Raw genomic sequence first — 18,272 nt, 5'->3', positions numbered from 1 at the left:
AGAGAGAGAGAGGGGGTAAGACATATATATGTTATATCCACCATATCAATTATGAGGGAAAAATCAGATCGATCAAATGAAACTTTGAGGCAGAAATTAAGCAGACAGAAACTATTGCATGTGTTGATTAAAGAGAGTACAAGCAAGAGGAATGTTGATGGGGATTGTAACCCCCCTTGAACCAATAAACAGGCCATCAGATCAGAGGTTCCCTTACTAATATGTGAAGTACCATACAAGTCATGACTACACAAACCATATCAATTATCAACCATCTCTTCCCTCTTCCACCTTCACTCTGTACCCTAGCACTTGATCCGTTGCTAGTGGAATTATTCCCTTTCAATCAAATCCAAAAAAAAAAAAGTAAGTCGAAATCAGAAAATTATCAGCTACTCCATCCTGAAATACCAGATGATAATATCTACGTGGTAGGTCCGACAAATAAATTATCACATTATCATCCTTATAATTCTTAACTATCCAACAAAAACGAATTATTAACATGATAAAACAGGCATACTTGAGTCCGAATCATTTGTCCAAAAAATGTTGAATCCCACTGTCTCATGTCTTTATCTCAATTGTTTGACGGGACGAGATTTTTTTGGACAGAGGATCGATCCGGTGCTAAGTATATATATAAAAAAAACCGATATAATTTAGGGTGCAGATATTTATTTTTACCAGGACCGGTTGGGGTAGTACTATTGCTAACTTTGGTACTGTTTGCAAAATCCTCAAACACCTTGGCCTCTGGAGAGTTTGGTGGTAAGTTTAGGAGAGCTGCAATAATAGATCAATAAGCAATTAATTAACCCAGTAAATAAAGTCAAACAAACTACTACCACATCATTTTCAACAAATGTAGTTTTCAAAGACATTTTTTTCCCCCACCGAAAATATATTACATAATCACACAAGTATTTAAAAATATTTATTTGGTTCTTCATTCGTGATTTTTTTTTAACCGTTTCTTCATTCGTGCTTTTTCGTCATTAGTGATTTTTTAAATTTATTTTTTACTTTTAGATGTATAGCGTATCTCTATTTAAAAAGTAAAAAGTTTGTTAAAATGTTAAAAAAAATTTGACTAACAACGAAAAAATACGCAAACATTTTTATGTCAAAAACTTATTTCAAAACTAACCACCAAACAAAGGAAGGTTAACTCCATCAATTTAAGCGTACTTATCCTTCTACTTTCATATTCTTCCGTACTCCAACAAAATTAAAACATGATAAGCAATATTAAGGATATTTTTGACTTCTCATCCAGCACAAAGAAAATATCTGTTACCGGCTTATACGATGTTGAAGGACTTTTATTTTAGAAAACACGGATTTGCACCTTGATAAAAACTTATCAATTTATCTCAATATAAATGTATTGCGATCATGTGCTAGTTTTTATCCGATCAACATGATTATGGTATGGTTGATGTTTTTGATAGATCTAAAAGGAGAACCAAAATCAAGCCCAACGTCACGGTCCAATCCTCCCCCCTCCCCCCCAAAAAAAAAGAAAAGAAAGAAAGATAATTACCGGAAAGGAATTGGACTCTTATACTATTACATGTATGTAAAATTGTGATGCATATATATGAACTTACCAGGACACTCTGATACATTAGTAGGGGCATGACAAAGAGTGGGAAGCTCTAATGCAAGGGTAGCATTGATCTTAAGCCCAAGGCTTGGATCGTCTCTGTCCTTAACCAAGATGCACAGGCATTTCTTGCTATTCTTCACGACTACTCCGAGCCCCGAGCAACAGTCTGGGGTTGGTGCTTTCGCGTCGCCGCCCACGTAAGGGAGACACGTGGCCAGCCCCACCAATTGGTTTGCACATTCTTCTCTATCTTTCCCTATGTCTGAATTTGCAAAACCCATTACCAGCACCAAGGCTAAGATGTATGTCATTGCATATTTTGTGTCCATTGCACAGAGAGAGAGAGAGAGAGAGAGAGAGAGAGAGAGAGAGGGTTTTAAATGAGGGATAAGTGTGGTGGACTTAATATAACGGTGGTGGTGACCATTTTTGTTCAAACAATTATTGGTGCTCGATCATTAAATTTTCAGTTACCATATACTGTACAACGTACCCTATGATAGTTCACATTTCACAGGCGAGCGTGACGGGTTTAATTTGTTACGGTTCCTATGATTTAGGGTTTACGTACTCTTCTGAGTTTTCAGGTTCAACTCTTATCGGTCTTCCTTTCGACTTTAAATAGGCTCTCTGCATGTGCACGATGAGATTGGCTCTCCAAGGACTAACGAGGTGCGCATAAGTTGATCCGACACCCAATAAAAAATACTTAATTAAGTCAAAATCTCAATGCATAACCATTTTGTTTATTGTTCCTGATTTGGAATACAATCTTAGATATTTAATGTAATATATATTTATAAGGCTAGTTTTGAGAATCAACAATTCGGACCATCCCAGAGAGTTCCCAAATCTCCCTAAAAAAAAGGTTGCAATGAATCGCAGACAAAATTAAAGGATTAATTTGCTGTACTTTCTTAGTTTGGTAAACCAATATCACCCGTGGGTGAATATAATAAAGACAACGCTATAATACAACCCGGAAATCCATACCAGAGATTTACTGTACTTTCTTAGTTTGTTCTCATGCAGCACCCTTTTTTTTTTTTACCAAAAAAGAAGAAGAAGAATATATCCTATCCTATAAGTAAGTAATTCACACTTAATTCATTCTTCTGAGAGAGAGAGAGAGAGATTTTATGATAGTATTTTGTTTTGGCAATCCGTGATAGATAGGTTGAAACAGCTAATGACTGCTTTCAACCCGTGATCAATTCTGGGATTACGTTTTGACAACGAAGAAACCACGACTCCACTGATGTAGGGCCATTGACAGCTCGTCCCATTCTCTAAACATTGTTCTCTCATGTTTTTTAATTAAGGAAAAATAAAGAAACGGACATAGATAGGCTTAGCAAATACGGATATATGCTATGCGCTATTAGTTTGAGATCGAGGTTCCACGTTATATTAAGTGTTCAGTCATACCCAAGCAATGTGGGCTGGTTGTATTCCTTAATATTTTCCTCACATGCAACCGTATTTAAAGTTTGTTTTTGGGCTTATTATTGTGCATTCTTTTTGTTGAATGGGTTTTGAATTGAGAATTTTTGAAATATTGTCAAAGTAATGAAATGTGTGCTGCTTTCATACCATGCACATATAAATTAATTTATATTATATAAAATTTAAATTATTTGGTGAAGAGGTTCCTACATTATATTAGGTGTTTAGTCATTCCACATGCAATTAAGCAACATTAGAATTATGCCATCGATGCTACTAAACCAACAAAATTTTGCTATGCTAGCTAGTTGGGGTACGTTAGAGTATGGAGTTTGGTTCAATCTGGAGATCGTCTAAGCCATTTCTTTGGCATGATTGAATAAATTTTGTTGGCCAATGGCAGATTAGGCAAAGCGTTTTTCCGTGAAAGATTTTTTCATCCCTAGCTTTCCACCCAACGCAATTTGATAGAGATGAAATCTGGGCCATAAATGGAGTACTGGCATTATTTGTTTCCCATTTGCTTAAAAGGGATTGTGTATTGACAATCTTTTGATCATCCGTGAAAATTTCTACTACATATATGCCTATCAACCTCTTATATTGAATGATCGAACATGATGAGACGTCGTCGATCTTGCAGGAGTTGGATATATATAAGAGCATCCCATCGAATAGAAATATATAACACACTCATAATTATTAAGAGTGGCTGGTTAAAATTTAGTCAGGGAATGTGCAGAAAATAACTTGAATGCATTAGCCAACGTTTGTTGGCAAGCACCAAGGATGCAAACACCTCTTGGCCGCCTAGAATGATTTATGCTCTCGCAATTATGTGCGGCCATAAGTAATTTTTAGTGGCAAGGAGTAATTCTTTACGGCTAAGAGTAATTCTGTGCGGCTAACAGTAATTCTTTGCTACCAGGAGTAATTCATTGCGACCAAGAGTAATTCTTCACAGTGAGGAATAATTCTTTGTGAACTTCTAATCTCAGCCATTGGTTAGATTAACAAAACAACAAATCAAGTTATACGCCTTTTATGCTAAACCAAAAAAAGTTTGCTATGCTTCTTTCTTTTGTGTTCGATGGTCAGGAGTGTTCTTGCCAACTTAATTACACCTCAATTAATCCCATCCCCTATCCCGTTAAAGGCATGTCATCCATACCGAGACTAGAAAATTTACAAGAAGTTATTTTTTTGTAGTCTGACCCCACAAATCAAATCCTGGTTATCAATTGTGTGAGAAACAGACTCACCAACTAAACTAACTCTAGTGACATTTTTATGCTCCTCTTGAAAGAATGTGCAACGTTGCAGGCTAGGTTAACAAAACTTTAGGTACGAGGGTTGAGGTCTAGGGATGAATGTGCAACTTCACATGTGATAAAAGCAGCATCCAATAGATGGGGTAATAATTGTATCCCAAATTGTATAGCTTGGTTTTTTTTTTTTACTACAGGTTCCAGCTCCATAGGCTTTTTCCACTACACGTTTTGTGTGTGGACCGACACGACTCACATGGTGCTCCAAAAGTTTGTATGTGTGCCGTTACATGGTGCTCCAGAAGCATTGAATTATCATCCCAGTTCAACCTTTATTTCTTACTGTATTTTTTTACATTTTTGCTTAGTTGCCCAAAATTCAAAAGGGAAAAAACCACCTCTTTTACCGGAGCCTAAAGAGGCTTATCTATTGCAAACTCCCAAATTGTAATTGCACAAATAACCAAGGGAAGAGTCATTCAAAAATCTTCTTGTGTAAAATTAAGGCCTCAGCTAGCAATTGCCCCAGAAAAAGAATAAATAAATATTTACAGTTGTATAGTGAATTAATAATAGTCCATTTGGCATATTAATTGGACCTCAAGAGTAGTTTGGATTTATCAAAAAGATAGAATAGTTAAATCATATCCCATCACGCTTCTTTTTAATTAAGTAGTTGGATGGTATACCTTACATTAATTTCTTTGTCCCCAATATCCTTCTGAATAGGACCACTACTTAACATGCTTGGTGGTAGGTTGATACAAAGAAATAATTTATTTTCAAACAATAACTGTTTAGTTTATTTCTCAAATTCAAAACTTGAAAAATCAGTATTTTTTCGTATTTTATATTCCTTCATTGCTTATAAAGTTAGGATTTTCTGATGTCTCATTTTTTTTTTTTTTTTTGAGAAATTAAGAATTTTCATTTGTGTGTTTGGGATGATCCGTCGTAGAACAATAACTTGTTAGTGTACCAAGAAGAACTGTTTTCAGGATATTGGTATAAAATATTGGTATAAAATATTGATGAAAAGCTTCTAATATTTTAAATTGTATCTGGATCGATTGTAAAAGTGTACATGTAAAAGGTTGTCAATGATTTTTTTTGGCCGCTGGTTTTGCCACTCCTTTTTTTGTTAACGTCATTCCTCTGTAAGTGTATTTTTGGTACAAAAATTCACTTGCAAGAGAGTGACATTAACAAAAAATGGAGTGACAAAATCATTTCCTTTTTTTTGTGTGTGTTTATTTTATGAAGCTTTGTGAAGGAATGTTATAAAACGAATGTTGTGAATGTTATACCAAGTTTTGCGAATGAATGTTATAAAACGTAAATATAATTTTTCTTGTGGGCTCTAATTGTAGCTTTACTTGGTTCTTACCTTTACAAGGTAAATTACTAGTGAAAGTTCACGTAAGCTGATTTGAATATCTAATACTAAAAAATCCTATAATTCAAAGACCCAATAGAAATATTCTTTTCCAAAGTATAGATGCAGAAATGATTCGTGCACAGCAAGCTGTGCACCACAGCAAGTTGTGCACAACAGCTTTTTTCTCTCGCCTCGGGTCGCACAAAGATGATCGGAGCTGCTCAGTCTAAATTCTGAAGTGATTTTGGGTGTTTTGTTAACGCCTCAAACGATATCGAACGAAGCTCATTTTTTACAGAGACCTTAAACGATATATTTTGAACAAAATAAGCTGCTCCGATCATTTTTGTGCGACTCGAGGCGAGAGAAAAAGGCTGCTGTGCACAACAGTTTGTGCACGTAGCACAGCCCGTATAGATGCGACCTGTAATTATCTAGCGTTATTGTGGGTTTGTGTCTTTGTCCTAGCCATGATGATTGACTTTTCTTTTTCTTTTTTTACAAGTCAATAATAATCATATCATTTCAGAATGTCAATCTACTAAAATACAAAGATAAGAAATAAATGAACTAAAAAAGACCTAAAAACAAACATAACGCGCAAAAACACCCGTCACACCGACTCACCGGAGCGCCCAGTATCTTCGCCGGGCGGGAACTCCTGACGAGTCCCAGAAAACCTCCACTTATAGGGGAGGAAACAACTCCACATAGGGAGAAAACCTGAAAAAAACAAAAAAAAACCAATAAATAAACCCCCAGGTCCCCTTCTCTTGATTATTTGGCGTCACTTCTCGTCGACCTCAAACTCGCCGGATTTGTGTCCACGAGGATGGATGAAAGGGGAAGGACGAGACCCAGAAGGACGAGACCCCTGTGATGATTAACATGTGCTGATGTGATCATTCATTGTTCACGCATTGACTGACTTGTGGAGCCCAGATCACGTACGCAAAATTAAATTGATTTGGACATCTAGCTCCCACGACAGGGAAATAGGCCCTCTTCAAAAAAAAAGAAAAGAAAAGAAAGGGAAATAGGCTACTTCGCGATCATTCAGGCTGTGTTCTTGTGAATTTAACTTAAATTTAGAAGTTTTGTTTTTATTTAAATTTTTTTTGCAGTTGTTAGTTTTGATTTTTTTTTTTTGGATAAAAATTGGTTATTTCTCAAAACACTTAAGTAAAAGTAAAAAAAAAATATTTTTCTGATTCCTCTCGTCAGACGAATCAATAAACCACAAAAATTTGGTATAAAACTAACAAATGAAAAAAAAATTCAAATAAAGACAACTCTCAAATTTTAGTTAAATTCATAAGAACGCAGCCTTAGAGATATGTAACTGGAATCAAGATTTTTCAGCTAGGATTTTGTGGACTTTAATAAGTATTTTTTATGATCCTCATTTTTCGTTGATCTTTTGGTAATTTCCTTCTCTGCTCGTCTATACATGTTTGGTTTTACGCTTGTTTTTCTTTCCTTTTGGGGGTAGAACTTATTTTGGTCTTTTCGAAATATTTTTAAGAAAGAATATTCAGTACACATTTTCTTTACGAAGTTATTTGGCTTATTTTAAGAATTTTTGCGGCTCATTTTATTTTTAGGTATACGGTACACTTTTTACAAATTTTGTGGCTTATTTTATGAATTTTTTTGGCCTGACATGAATTTTGTGGTTTATTTCAATGAAATTTTGGTGGTTTTTTTTGTAGAGTAAGAACTTTATTCCATGATAACAAAAATTTTACCATGTGCATGTAATATAACTGGAAAAAGTCCAGGAGTGAGACAGATAATACATCCAAAATAAATTAAGGATGCACCAATAATAAATTGATCACACGATTAGATGTCGGAGAAACGCATACAAGTTGTCGATGAACAACTGTCAAGTACTTCCAAATTTCAATATTGACAACAGTTTTTACAAAAACTGACCAATCCTAATTAAGTGACTCTAGCACTCGAGCATGCAACCAGATACTCAAGAAACCAATTGTAGTGCATAAATTTAAAGAAAATGAAAGTAAAAATCACAATTTTGATTATAAGAACAAACCACCACCGAACTCAACTTCTATCTACCCACCGCCTTCTCAAAAACCACCATCACCGAACCTCAGCAAGCAACCAAACCACCCATCCAAACGTCAAACCCCAAGAATCCAACAATCAACAATCCAAAGCCAAACAACCTCACAAGCGCCAAGCCAAACTCCAACCATACCCCAAACAACCTGACAACCGTCACTCTGTAGCCATCTTTATCAGCACCAAACCTAAAAACACACCCGAAACATAGCAAACGCTACACAATAAACCCAACAAATAACCGTTGTCCAGATCACGCCATGTTAACGGCGATCGACATAGACAATGGATTTTGTAGAAAAAAAGACAGCTATAAACATTATATAGAAAGAATTTTTTGAAACAATCCGTCTACAGCTACAGGCTATCACGCGGGATCCAAAATGAGCCCCACGTGATGATCGATGCACTGCCGGCACTTCTATGGTAGGTTCCCGGAGCATTTTCGTTTCTGAAAGACCAAGAAGCAAAGGCTACAATTTCCCCCCGCGTGTTTGTGTACAAGTGTGTGTCCCCAGCATTCACAGAGGACGATGTAATATTTTCAAACTAAAGGGGGCTAATAATAGTTCACTGAAACCTCAAGGTACATCATTGTAGTTTACCGAACTTTCTTCTCTCTCTCTCTCTCTCTCTCTCTCTCTCTCTGCAACCCGTAAATGTATACGTATGCATATCGTTTAGGGCAATGGCGAGCGACTCTCCGATCGAAACCCACCACACTCGCATAGTTCTCCGATCAGCAATAGCGTCGAGACTCCTCCTCCTAACCCTAATCATCCTATGGCGATCAATCGTCAAACCCTACGACACCTCCGCCTCCATAAACCCTACCTGCCTCTCTTCTTCTTCATCAACCTCAGCTTCAATTGTCTTCCCTCGGATTGCGTCTGCGATCGAAAACAGTATCGTGTGGGACAGCGTGTACTTCGTTCGTATCGCGCAGTGCGGGTACGAGTACGAGCAGAGCTACGCGTTCTTCCCTCTCCTTCCGCTCGCCATCTCTCTCGTATCCCGAACAGGTCTGTCTATTTAACGAGTTTGTTTGTTTGTTTTTTTAATTTTTCTGGACAAGAAATGAATTGCATTTGAAAATGCTACTCCCTCGGTATCAATTTGTTTGCTCAGAATTCCAATTTTAATTAACTAAAAGTTTTTGGTTTGAAAATTGTTTAGATTTCCACAAATAACCATTGGAATAGTAAAATTACTTTAATTAGCTACTTTAATTAGTTGTGTTTCAAATCAAAACTAAAGGGTTAAAATTGAAAGTTTGCTCTTTTGTGATGGTTAATTTTGGAAAGCAAGCTAACAAATTGGGACGGCTCAAAAAAGAATTATAAGCAAACAAAATGGGACGTAGGGAAGTACTTTTTTTAGTTTCGAAACGCTGGTTCTGAAATGAAACTAAAACAGAGTGCTTGAGGTTTCAAATTGAGTTTGTTTATGTGAAATTTATGGGCTTTCAGTGATTTGTTTTGTCTATTTAATGAGTTATTTTGTTGAAAAAACATTTTAGTTATAGCAAACGTCAAAAACATGTTTTTATGCGTCGTTTATGTTTTAGACAATACGTTTATATATGCATTTTAGATATGCAAATTCTATTTTTTGGGGTTTTGTATTTGAAAGGCTGATTCTAAAACTTCAACCAAACAGTTTTCGAATCCTTCTTTCGAAAACACTAGCGTTTTCATATAAAAGAATATCTGTAAACATACTATCTAAAATGTAAACGACATATAAAAATACATTTTTTTTTTGACGTTTTCTAATACTAAATGCTTTTTCAACAAATCATTTAGTATTACAAAATGTAAACAAACTCAAATTTGAAACCTTTTTGAGTTTGAGTTTGTTTTCAGTTTCTGTGAAGTGTAAGGTGTTTTAGTGACCTTTTTTGGTTCTTGTTTCAGTCTTTGCACTGTTCATTCCACTTGTTGGGTATAGAGCTGTCTTGGGATTGTCTGGATATGTGATAAGTAACATTGCTTTTGTATTGGCTGCACTTTGTTTGTACAGGTGCGTTTCTTGCTAACTTGTCATCTAAATGACTTCTTTTGAATGTTCATGTACATCTCTATCTCTACCCTCCCAATGTATTATATGCACCTACGTTTAGATCTTTGCACACATACACAAATAAGTTTGGCTGCTTTTTAAGATGAATATCTGGATGTGGAATGTGTAAACTATATTTCATATGTGCTGGAATTCGTTTTTACAGTTGAGTTTCTTGTTATTACCTCATCTGTGTGTATGTGATTGGATATCTACACTGAACATCACATATAATGGAATTAATCAGTTATATTCTAGAAGAGGACTTAGTCTAGAATTTAGAACTTTTTATTGATGCTGCTTTGTAAAGGTCCTCTCAATGACTTATGATTTGCAATGATGAGATTAATTGGTTGGTATTCAAGAGGAACTTCAAGAGGAATATGTAGGTCTGGACTTTAGAACATACGGTGATCTCTTGTTTTGTTTAACTTCTGTAGGAACTCTAGTTCGTTTTAGCAAATCTAAGATTTAGGCCTTATTGTGACATTGAATGGTGGCCTCAGTTTAGTCCCGGACCCTTTTGAGTGACAAAACTTCTCTTGTGGTTATAAAAAGACCTTTTAGGTTTGAATCCTTAAACTATGTAATGCCACACATTTATACCCTTTTGTAAAGCACGTGGTACTAAGATCTTGATTGCTTGTTACTGAAACATGGTACGGTGTGGCTCTCCACTCTTCAGCTGACTCCTCATGATGTGTGCTTTTATCAAAGCAGAGCATATTTTATAAGCATACCTTGTAACTTTCCCTCGTTCTTTTCCATTCATTGTGTATACTGTCGGTTTGTTTCCCTGTATGTCATGTCACCCTAGTCATTTGGCTATTGCACGAAGAAATACTTTGTCATGAAGGGTAGAGCAAATTGAGGAGAAAATTAGAAGGCATCAATGGAAATATTTCATTCCACAGTATGTCTTCTTGCTTTTGTAGATTATTATTTATGTTGTATAGTGTAAGGTGTTAGAGCTTTTCCCACATTGGTTAATTATAACCTCAAAAACTAGTATATGAGCCTAGGCGGCCTCTCCATTCATTGTCAATTGGTTTTGAGTTGAATGCTTTAATTTGGTATCAGAGCTAGACTTCGGGAGGCTCTTGGACAAGACTCTCTTGATTGGTTGCTCCATTGTTTGTGCCATAAGTGCACCTTTTTTCATTATGATCTCAAGATATGGATCGTTTGTTTACCTTTCCACATGCGGGTCAGGAGTTGCAAGCGCGGGGGAGTGTTAGAGCTTGTCCCACAAGGGTTAGTTATAGCCTATTAGCCTCCAAAACTAGTATATGAGCCTGGGCGGCCTCTTCACTCATTGCTAATTGGTTTTGAGTTGGATGCTTTAACATAATGCACACATAGATAAGCATGAACAGTTGAGTTTGGTACTATATTCATGGCTGTAACTTTTTGCGGGCAGCATTTGATAAAGACACGTACCCATATTGACTACCATCAGTACCATGAATATGTTGCTCCTGAATATTTCCTTACATTGATCTTAAAATGCATATGCTGTGAATTTCTGATAGTTTTCCCCACTTTTCTCTCTAACAGGCTTTCAGTTATCATTTTGAAGGACCGAGAGGGAGCACTGAGAGCGTCGATTTTGTTTTGCTTCAATCCCGCTTCCATATTCTACTCATCTATGTACTTTTCTTATTTACATACTTATATTTCATATTGGAACTGATAAGGCATAGTTGTATCGTATAATAGTTGTATTGTATAACTTTCTTTTATTATTTGCAGATATACTGAAAGCTTATATTCTTTATTATCAATTGGAGGTGTATATCAGTTGGTGTCTGGCGCCAATAATGTTGGTACTCTGTTGCTTGCTCTATCTGGGGCTGCAAGATCCAATGGTGTGATTAACGTGGGTTATACTTGTTATCAGACTATGCACACAGCTTATGATGCTGTCTTTCATAGAAGAAGTTTCGTTGTAAGTTCTATATGTACTTTTTGATTTCCAGATTAACGTGGGTTATACTTGTTATCAGACTATGCACACAGCTTATGATGCTGTCTTTCATAGAAGAAGTTTCGTTGTAAGTTCTATATGTACTTTTTGATTTCCATGCTAGTTTCTGTTTATTTGACTTTTTCAGCCCAGGGACAAGTTGAGTGAAAGTCGGATATGGTTTTTTTTTTTTTTGATTGGCGTCAGATAGGGTTGATATTCGTAAGTGGAATTGTGAGTGCTTATTTGCATTGAATTGGTTTAATGCTATATTTACTGCGCATAAATTATATAGCTTTCTATTTATTCAATGTTTCTGAAAGTATCAACTTTTCTTGGGAGTTCCACAGAGTTAGTTGGTGCCCATGCCTTTCCTATGCAGACTATGTGCTGTTAGTTGTGGTTACAAGTGGTTAATATGGAACTGATTCTGCACAATTTTTTTTCTTAATATTTGTTCAGACAATTCACTCCTAGCTTGGTCTTTACTAGCTTTAAGTGTGTAACTTAGATGCAATTAATTGGTTGCCAATATAAGAAGCCTTCGCTTTTGTTCAAGGACTGAGTACGGTCAGACAATTAGATAACTCTTTTCTTGATCATGTTTATGGGCAGTGATTTTGTAGTCTGAATATGAAAAAATGTTCAGAGTGGAGCTTTTTAGGAAATTCAGTTAAGTTGTATGGATTACCAACTATTTATCAAATTGTCGTACTCAGCGTGCTAATGGATTCTTTTTTTCCCTGCTCCAGCTGACAGTTAAGGTTCTTTCTTCTGGAGCTTTGCATTGTTTGTGTATTTTCATCCCATTTATTGTTTTCCAAGCACATGGATACTACAATATTTGTCGGGGACATGCTCCAGATCAAATAAGCCCCTGGTGCAAGGCAAAACTCCCTCTACTGTACAATTACATTCAAAGTCGTTATTGGTATGTCATTAATGTAGTTGCACCTATTGATTTAACCTGTCTATTATTCATTTTAATTGCAAACCGTCAGCCAGTAAGGATTTACTATTTGTATCTGGTGTTTGCTAGAATATTTCGACTTACAAGTTCTAATGATAGTTAACCAGAGCATTATTTAGTAAACTATTCTTCTGTGTAATCTGATGGAGTACCACAGTTAATGACTGTCTTTTGCAGTGCACACGCAAGTATGGTTGGACATGGCAATGCAAAGTTCAAACCTAAACAAAATTAAAACCAAGGAGCAAGCTACCCATCATACTTTTGTTTTAATTGACATTAATTTTCGTAATTTAATCATCAAAGTTTTGGATAACACTGGTTTTAGGTCCATTTACTGCAGCTGTAGTTGTTTCTTTTGGTGTGTGGGTCTGAGGGGGTTGGGGATTGGGCCGTAGTATGCTGGAGTAAATTTACATCTAATGTGGGTCATGTGATGCCTACTAGTTAATATTAAGTGCTATATTTTAAATCCAAACTTACAGTGGAATTTCTTTTGTTTCAGGGGAGTGGGTTTTCTGAGATACTTCCAACTAAAACAGTTGCCAAATTTCCTACTTGCATCTCCGATTTTGTCTCTAGCACTTGGCTCAATCATCCATTATGTAAAGTTGCAGCCTGAAATATTTCTCTCACTGGGTTTCCGAGGTTCAAGTGAAGATAAGAATTCAGCATCCATGTTTTCTCCTATGGGAGCAGATAGAAGAGCAAAAGGCAGTTACTCTTTAAAGGAACGCACTTCTACAATACAGCAAGGTGACTTTTTAAAGCATAAAATTATTTTGGAGTTGGCGCAGACTGCCAACCAGTTCACATGTTGCTGAACTTAAATGTTTTGGTCCTTAGTTCTGTAGCTTCTGCATAGATTAGAATTTTTATATTATGTTGCCAGTGGCCCAGCTGTGAAAACAATAACCATACTGCTACTTTATTTTGTTACAATCTGTATGTTTGAACCAAGGGCCTCCCTGCCTTATAACGGAAGATATGTTTCATGTTATTGGGTAGTTTTAGATCAAATTTTAGCCTTGCTCTGGCGTGATACCAAAATTTGTCCATCTGCGAATTTTGTGGAATGGATTCGGTTTAGTTTGTTGCAAGTTACACCCAGCAGTCTCATTCCAGTATGTTTTTGACAGAAGATCAAATTCTTAGACGGAGGAAACAAACAATCAAAGGTGATGGTCACAGTACTCTTCCAGTAGAAAATGACTCATCTGACAGTTCAAGGAATTTATCTGTTGCTGTTCTTCCTTTTATCCTACACTTGGGATTCATGGCAGCTACAGCATTTTTCGTCATGCACGTGCAGGTCAGATTCACACTGACCTCTTTCTTTGTTATGAACTGTACATTTATGAAAATGTGCAGTTCTGGAGTGGAGGTGATCCACGGACTTTTGGGTTTTTGACCATAAGACAGAAACTCAGAACCACAAAATTCTGGTTTTTTCACTATAGTTAGTAACTGCTGCATTTTGTTCTGAGCCAATTGTTCGGGTAAAAAGTTTTTTTTTTCATGTTTTGCGAAGATGAGTGGAATATTCTGCCCTTTTGAGAAGGAAATTAATGTAAGCAGCGCTATAAACATTCAAAGTTATGACCTCCATTACTGATCATAAAAATTATGACCTCTTGGCCCATGCATAAGTTGTCGTATTGGTATCTATTCCTCCACTGGCTGATGTAAGTTTTTGCTGCATCAACTTGCTAAAGTGAACTTTGCTGGCTGAATTATGAGTTTTAAGATCTCAATTTCCCTTCTTAGTTCGCTCCATGTATTCTTGATTCTACCTGGAACCTTTTGTACTATGTGGGGAGTGGGGATGAGAAGATTTATGGCATTAGACTACTCACACAGGTGGAATCAATATATCCTGCTGTGTTTAATGTCCAAGAATTGAAGCTTTAGCTTACTCTTGGTTGTATTAATAGAGACGGGATTGACTCTCTCCTTTCGGTTTGGGAGAGGACTATTGTGTCCCGTAGCTCATAATATGTTTTGTGGGGCAAATATTTGAATATTCAATTCTCGAATATGAGGAATACAAATGTTAAACAAGTAGTAAGAATAATGAATTGTATATATATTGGTCAAAGCTCTCCCTTGGCTGTAACTTCTCATTGTTTGTATCTTCGCTTTATATCTTTCTCTTCGTTTCTTTTTGGGGGTTTTTTTCTTCAGATTCCTACTTTACTATTATTATCTCTGTGTCCATCTTTTGCAAGGCAACATATTTTACCTCAAATTTTTCTGCTTATCATCACAAGGAAAAGATTCTAAGTTCATGAGATGCCTTTCCGTATCATATGATTCATTATTCATATATAACAGGACCTAATATTTGACAGGTCGCAACTCGTTTCTTATCAGCCAGTCCACCTCTCTATTGGTTTGCTGCCCATTTAATGGCATCTCCCATAAACAGGAAGAGATGGGGATACTTGATATGGGCATACTCTGCGGCTTACATCCTTCTTGGCAGTTTGCTCTTCTCAAACTTTTACCCTTTCACTTGAGAAACTGAGTACCGCGTCATACTGCCGTTGGCATTGATCACTAACATCTTGGTACCTTGAGCTGCTGCGGACCGTGGACGTCAAAACTAGCATGTTATGTGTCAAATGTTGGTGAAAAGCTCGCATGGATGCGGATTTGTGTGCTAGTTGGAGCTACAGATGAGAAGCACGATCTGCCAGCCTACCGCTGTGCTTTTTAGAAAACAACAGTTTCATTCTTCTTATAACTGTCTCACTGTATTCCGACATTTTTCACAATTTTGCACATTAACATCTTGCAGAAATGCAGGTTGGATTTTGATTGTGTATTTTCAGATGTGGCTGTGGAGGCTCCTTTTAGTTGTATATGATAATGGTCATCCCTCATATGAGTTGTTCTTGCATAACTTTCACCACTAGAAAGTGCACGCACAAACACCTAACGTAGTGTTTGGTTCGCTGGAATGATTCTGGAATGAATATAACAGTCACCACAATAAAAGATCGATTCACTAAATCCACTACAAGAAAATGTGGCTTTAACGGCGTTTTTTTTACCGGCATGTGATAAAGTGCCACTAATATTAGTTATTACCGGCATTAGTAATAATGCCGGAAAATATCATCTTTAAACGGCATGAGTTATAAAATGCCGGTAAAAGGCACTCAAAAACGGCATTATTATAAAAAATGCCGTTTTTAGTTTAGTTATGGGCGGCAATAATACCATGAACGCGCGTGATTTTTTCTCACCTACTAAAACGATGTCGTCTAGTGTATACTGGAATACTTTCCCCTTTTTCCCTCCGGCTAGTTCCCTCGTTGTCTTTACTTCTGAACTCTCCGCAAACAAAAATCCCCAAATCAAAACCCCAAAACGGAAGCCCAAAACGAAAAGCCATCAATGGTGTCTGGTGGTCGATCAAAGCCCTAGCCCATCTTACTGGTCGTTGATATCTCACCGTATTCGCAGGTAGACACGATTTCTTCTTCATCGATCTCTCCTATTTCCTTGTCACAAGATTTGGAGGACATTCATACGTTCTAGGTTTGAACCTTGCATCCCCTCTCTCTTTTTAGAGTTTTGGGTTTACAAAATTTCTGCATTTGTTCACCTTTGAACCTTGAATCCCATCTCTCTGTTTAGGGTTTCAAATTTGCACGTGAGTGCTCGTAGCTCTAAAATCGATGTACAGTGTTCTATTTCTGCCATTAGACTGCGGTTTGTCACGTGATTTGCTAAAACTGTTGGTTTTGATTTTGTGAATAATGTTGTAGTTGATGGTACGATAAACTTTTTTTTTGGTGGCTGAAATTGGTGGAGACCATCTCGATTTTGTGTATAGAAGTGGATCTTTCAAAGATGCACATAAACTGTTTGTTGAAATGCATGGTAAGAGAGTGAAGATAGTGGCCATATGGTTGATGTTTTGTTAATATAATAATCCATTTTTTAGGAGCAAATTTGTCATTGAGCATGACTTTGTTATTTGGAACAAAAATGGTTCAGGAAATTTCCCAGATACTAGCAATTTGAAAGAGTAATCTCTAGACTGAAGAAAGAGTTTATTTGAACTTGGGACCATCCATTCCTAAGTTCTTAGATGTCCCAGATTCACACAGCCATGCTGTTCTTTTTGTTTGCCAAGCTGAATTCTTCAATGTGTTCTTCCCATTAGCATGGGTCATCACCGAAGGAAAACTACTAGGTGCCTAGAGAGAGTGATAAGGACATCGAAAGGTGTTAAATTGGGGGTTTTATGGTATCCGTTTGATTGAGTATTCATGCCATCTCATGCTAGAAATCTATGCACTACAAGAAAATTGACGTTTTATAGCGTTTGAAAAACGCTATTGAATGATATAGACAGCGTTTTTGCGAACGCTGTATTAGCCGATGTTGTTAAAAGTCTTGAACCTTAGACAGCGTTTCTAAAACGCTATAATATGGTAGACTTTAGACAGAGTTTTTAAAACGCTATAGTATGACAAACTTTCTACAGCATTTTAAAAACGCTATAGTATGGTAAACTTTCTACAGCATTTTAAAAACGCTATAGATTGTAAAATTTCTATAGCATTTTTAAAACGCTATAGATTGTAAATTTTTTATAACAATTTAAAAACGCTATAAATTGAAAATTTCCCACAGCATTTGAGGAGCGCTATAAATTGAAAAGTTTCCACAACATTCAAGGAACGTTGTAAATTCAAGGTTTTCTATTATTCACCATAAATTTTCGCCCCGTTGTCCATTGTTAATTTTTTACAGCATTTTAAATTCCAACTGGTTTCTAGCAGGTTTCATAACTTTATACAACCTGCTAGAAAAAAGAAGATGGCGGCTCCAATGACATCCTTGGCAATATATTTTACAATATTCCATACAAAACCAACAAAATGTCTTCAAACATCAAAGCGATTACCATTACAAAAGAAATTCAATATAGTAAATGTCCTTCCAACATTTCTATTTAGTACAAGCCTTGTTACCAAATATCAACAAAAAAGCCTTCCAAAATATCTATGTATCCCAAAAGTGGAGTACAAGCCTTGTCACTAAATATCAACAAAAAGACTTTCCAAAACATCTATATATTCCAAAAGTGGAGTTCAAACCTTACGCCAAAATATTAACAAAAAGGCTTCAACCAAAACAGTCCTTCCAAAATCTCTCCATCCCATAAGTATCAACAAAAAGGCTTCAATCAACCAAGCGATAATGATAGCCATCACACTAGCAAGATCATACATATATCTTCAGCAAAAAGTCACAACACTTCTTTATCAACCCATAAACCTACATATGGGAGAAGCAAACATTTCAATTTGATTGAGTCATAACAATTTCTACTTAACATTTCAATTAGAAATAGCATCTTCTTTTAGATTGTTCCAAGGTGAGCTTGGTGTATCATGTTCAATTTTTTCCGTATCATCTTAAAAATTGCATAATAAAAAATCATCGTAAATGACCAATGA

The 18,272-nt window shown here is 36.3% G+C and overlaps 2 protein-coding genes across 5 annotated transcripts; one reads left to right on the top strand and one right to left on the bottom strand.

Moving 5' to 3' along the window:
* Positions 1 to 96: 96 nt before the first annotated feature.
* LOC131315321 (non-specific lipid transfer protein GPI-anchored 6-like) lies at positions 97 to 2,056 on the bottom strand. The gene is made up of 3 exons (XM_058344480.1): positions 1,614 to 2,056; positions 688 to 786; positions 97 to 339 (listed from the first exon to the last, which is right to left on the bottom strand). The coding sequence occupies exons 1-3, from the start codon at positions 1,939 to 1,941 to the stop codon at positions 197 to 199; spliced, it is 570 nt and encodes a 189-aa protein (XP_058200463.1). The 5' UTR covers positions 1,942 to 2,056; the 3' UTR covers positions 97 to 196.
* A 6,298-nt stretch (positions 2,057 to 8,354) lies between these two features.
* LOC131315320 (uncharacterized) lies at positions 8,355 to 15,677 on the top strand. 4 transcript variants are annotated; one of them, XM_058344477.1, is made up of 8 exons: positions 8,355 to 8,817; positions 9,712 to 9,817; positions 11,414 to 11,506; positions 11,609 to 11,804; positions 12,575 to 12,753; positions 13,298 to 13,548; positions 13,935 to 14,104; positions 15,144 to 15,677. In XM_058344477.1, the coding sequence occupies exons 1-8, from the start codon at positions 8,484 to 8,486 to the stop codon at positions 15,309 to 15,311; spliced, it is 1,497 nt and encodes a 498-aa protein (XP_058200460.1). In that variant the 5' UTR covers positions 8,355 to 8,483; the 3' UTR covers positions 15,312 to 15,677. The 4 variants fall into 4 exon arrangements, with proteins under 4 accessions (XP_058200460.1, XP_058200459.1, XP_058200462.1 ...); XM_058344476.1 differs by having other exon boundaries at positions 8,356 to 8,817; positions 13,932 to 14,104; XM_058344479.1 differs by lacking the exon at positions 9,712 to 9,817 and having other exon boundaries at positions 8,420 to 8,817.
* The last annotated feature ends 2,595 nt before the right edge of the window (positions 15,678 to 18,272 follow it).

The sequence above is a fragment of the Rhododendron vialii genome, chromosome 13a (assembly GCF_030253575.1).
Source record: "Rhododendron vialii isolate Sample 1 chromosome 13a, ASM3025357v1".
NCBI classification, from domain to species: domain Eukaryota; kingdom Viridiplantae; phylum Streptophyta; class Magnoliopsida; order Ericales; family Ericaceae; genus Rhododendron; species Rhododendron vialii.
Note: the sequence above shows the minus strand (reverse complement) of the source record. Positions and strands in the feature narration are given on the sequence as shown.

Coding starts and splice junctions, on each gene's coding strand:
- LOC131315321 (XM_058344480.1), bottom strand. CDS start 1,941: ATGGACACAAAATATGCAATGACATACATCTTAGCCTTGGTGCTGGTA. Junction 787..1,613: donor TAATGTATCAGAGTGTCCTG/GTAAGTTCATAT, acceptor CTATTATTGCAG/CTCTCCTAAACTTACCACCA. Junction 340..687: donor TACTACCCCAACCGGTCCTG/GTAAAAATAAAT, acceptor TTTGATTGAAAG/GGAATAATTCCACTAGCAAC.
- LOC131315320 (XM_058344476.1), top strand. CDS start 8,484: ATGGCGAGCGACTCTCCGATCGAAACCCACCACACTCGCATAGTTCTC. Junction 11,805..12,574: donor TTCATAGAAGAAGTTTCGTT/GTAAGTTCTATA, acceptor TCCCTGCTCCAG/CTGACAGTTAAGGTTCTTTC. Junction 14,105..15,143: donor TTTTCGTCATGCACGTGCAG/GTCAGATTCACA, acceptor AATATTTGACAG/GTCGCAACTCGTTTCTTATC.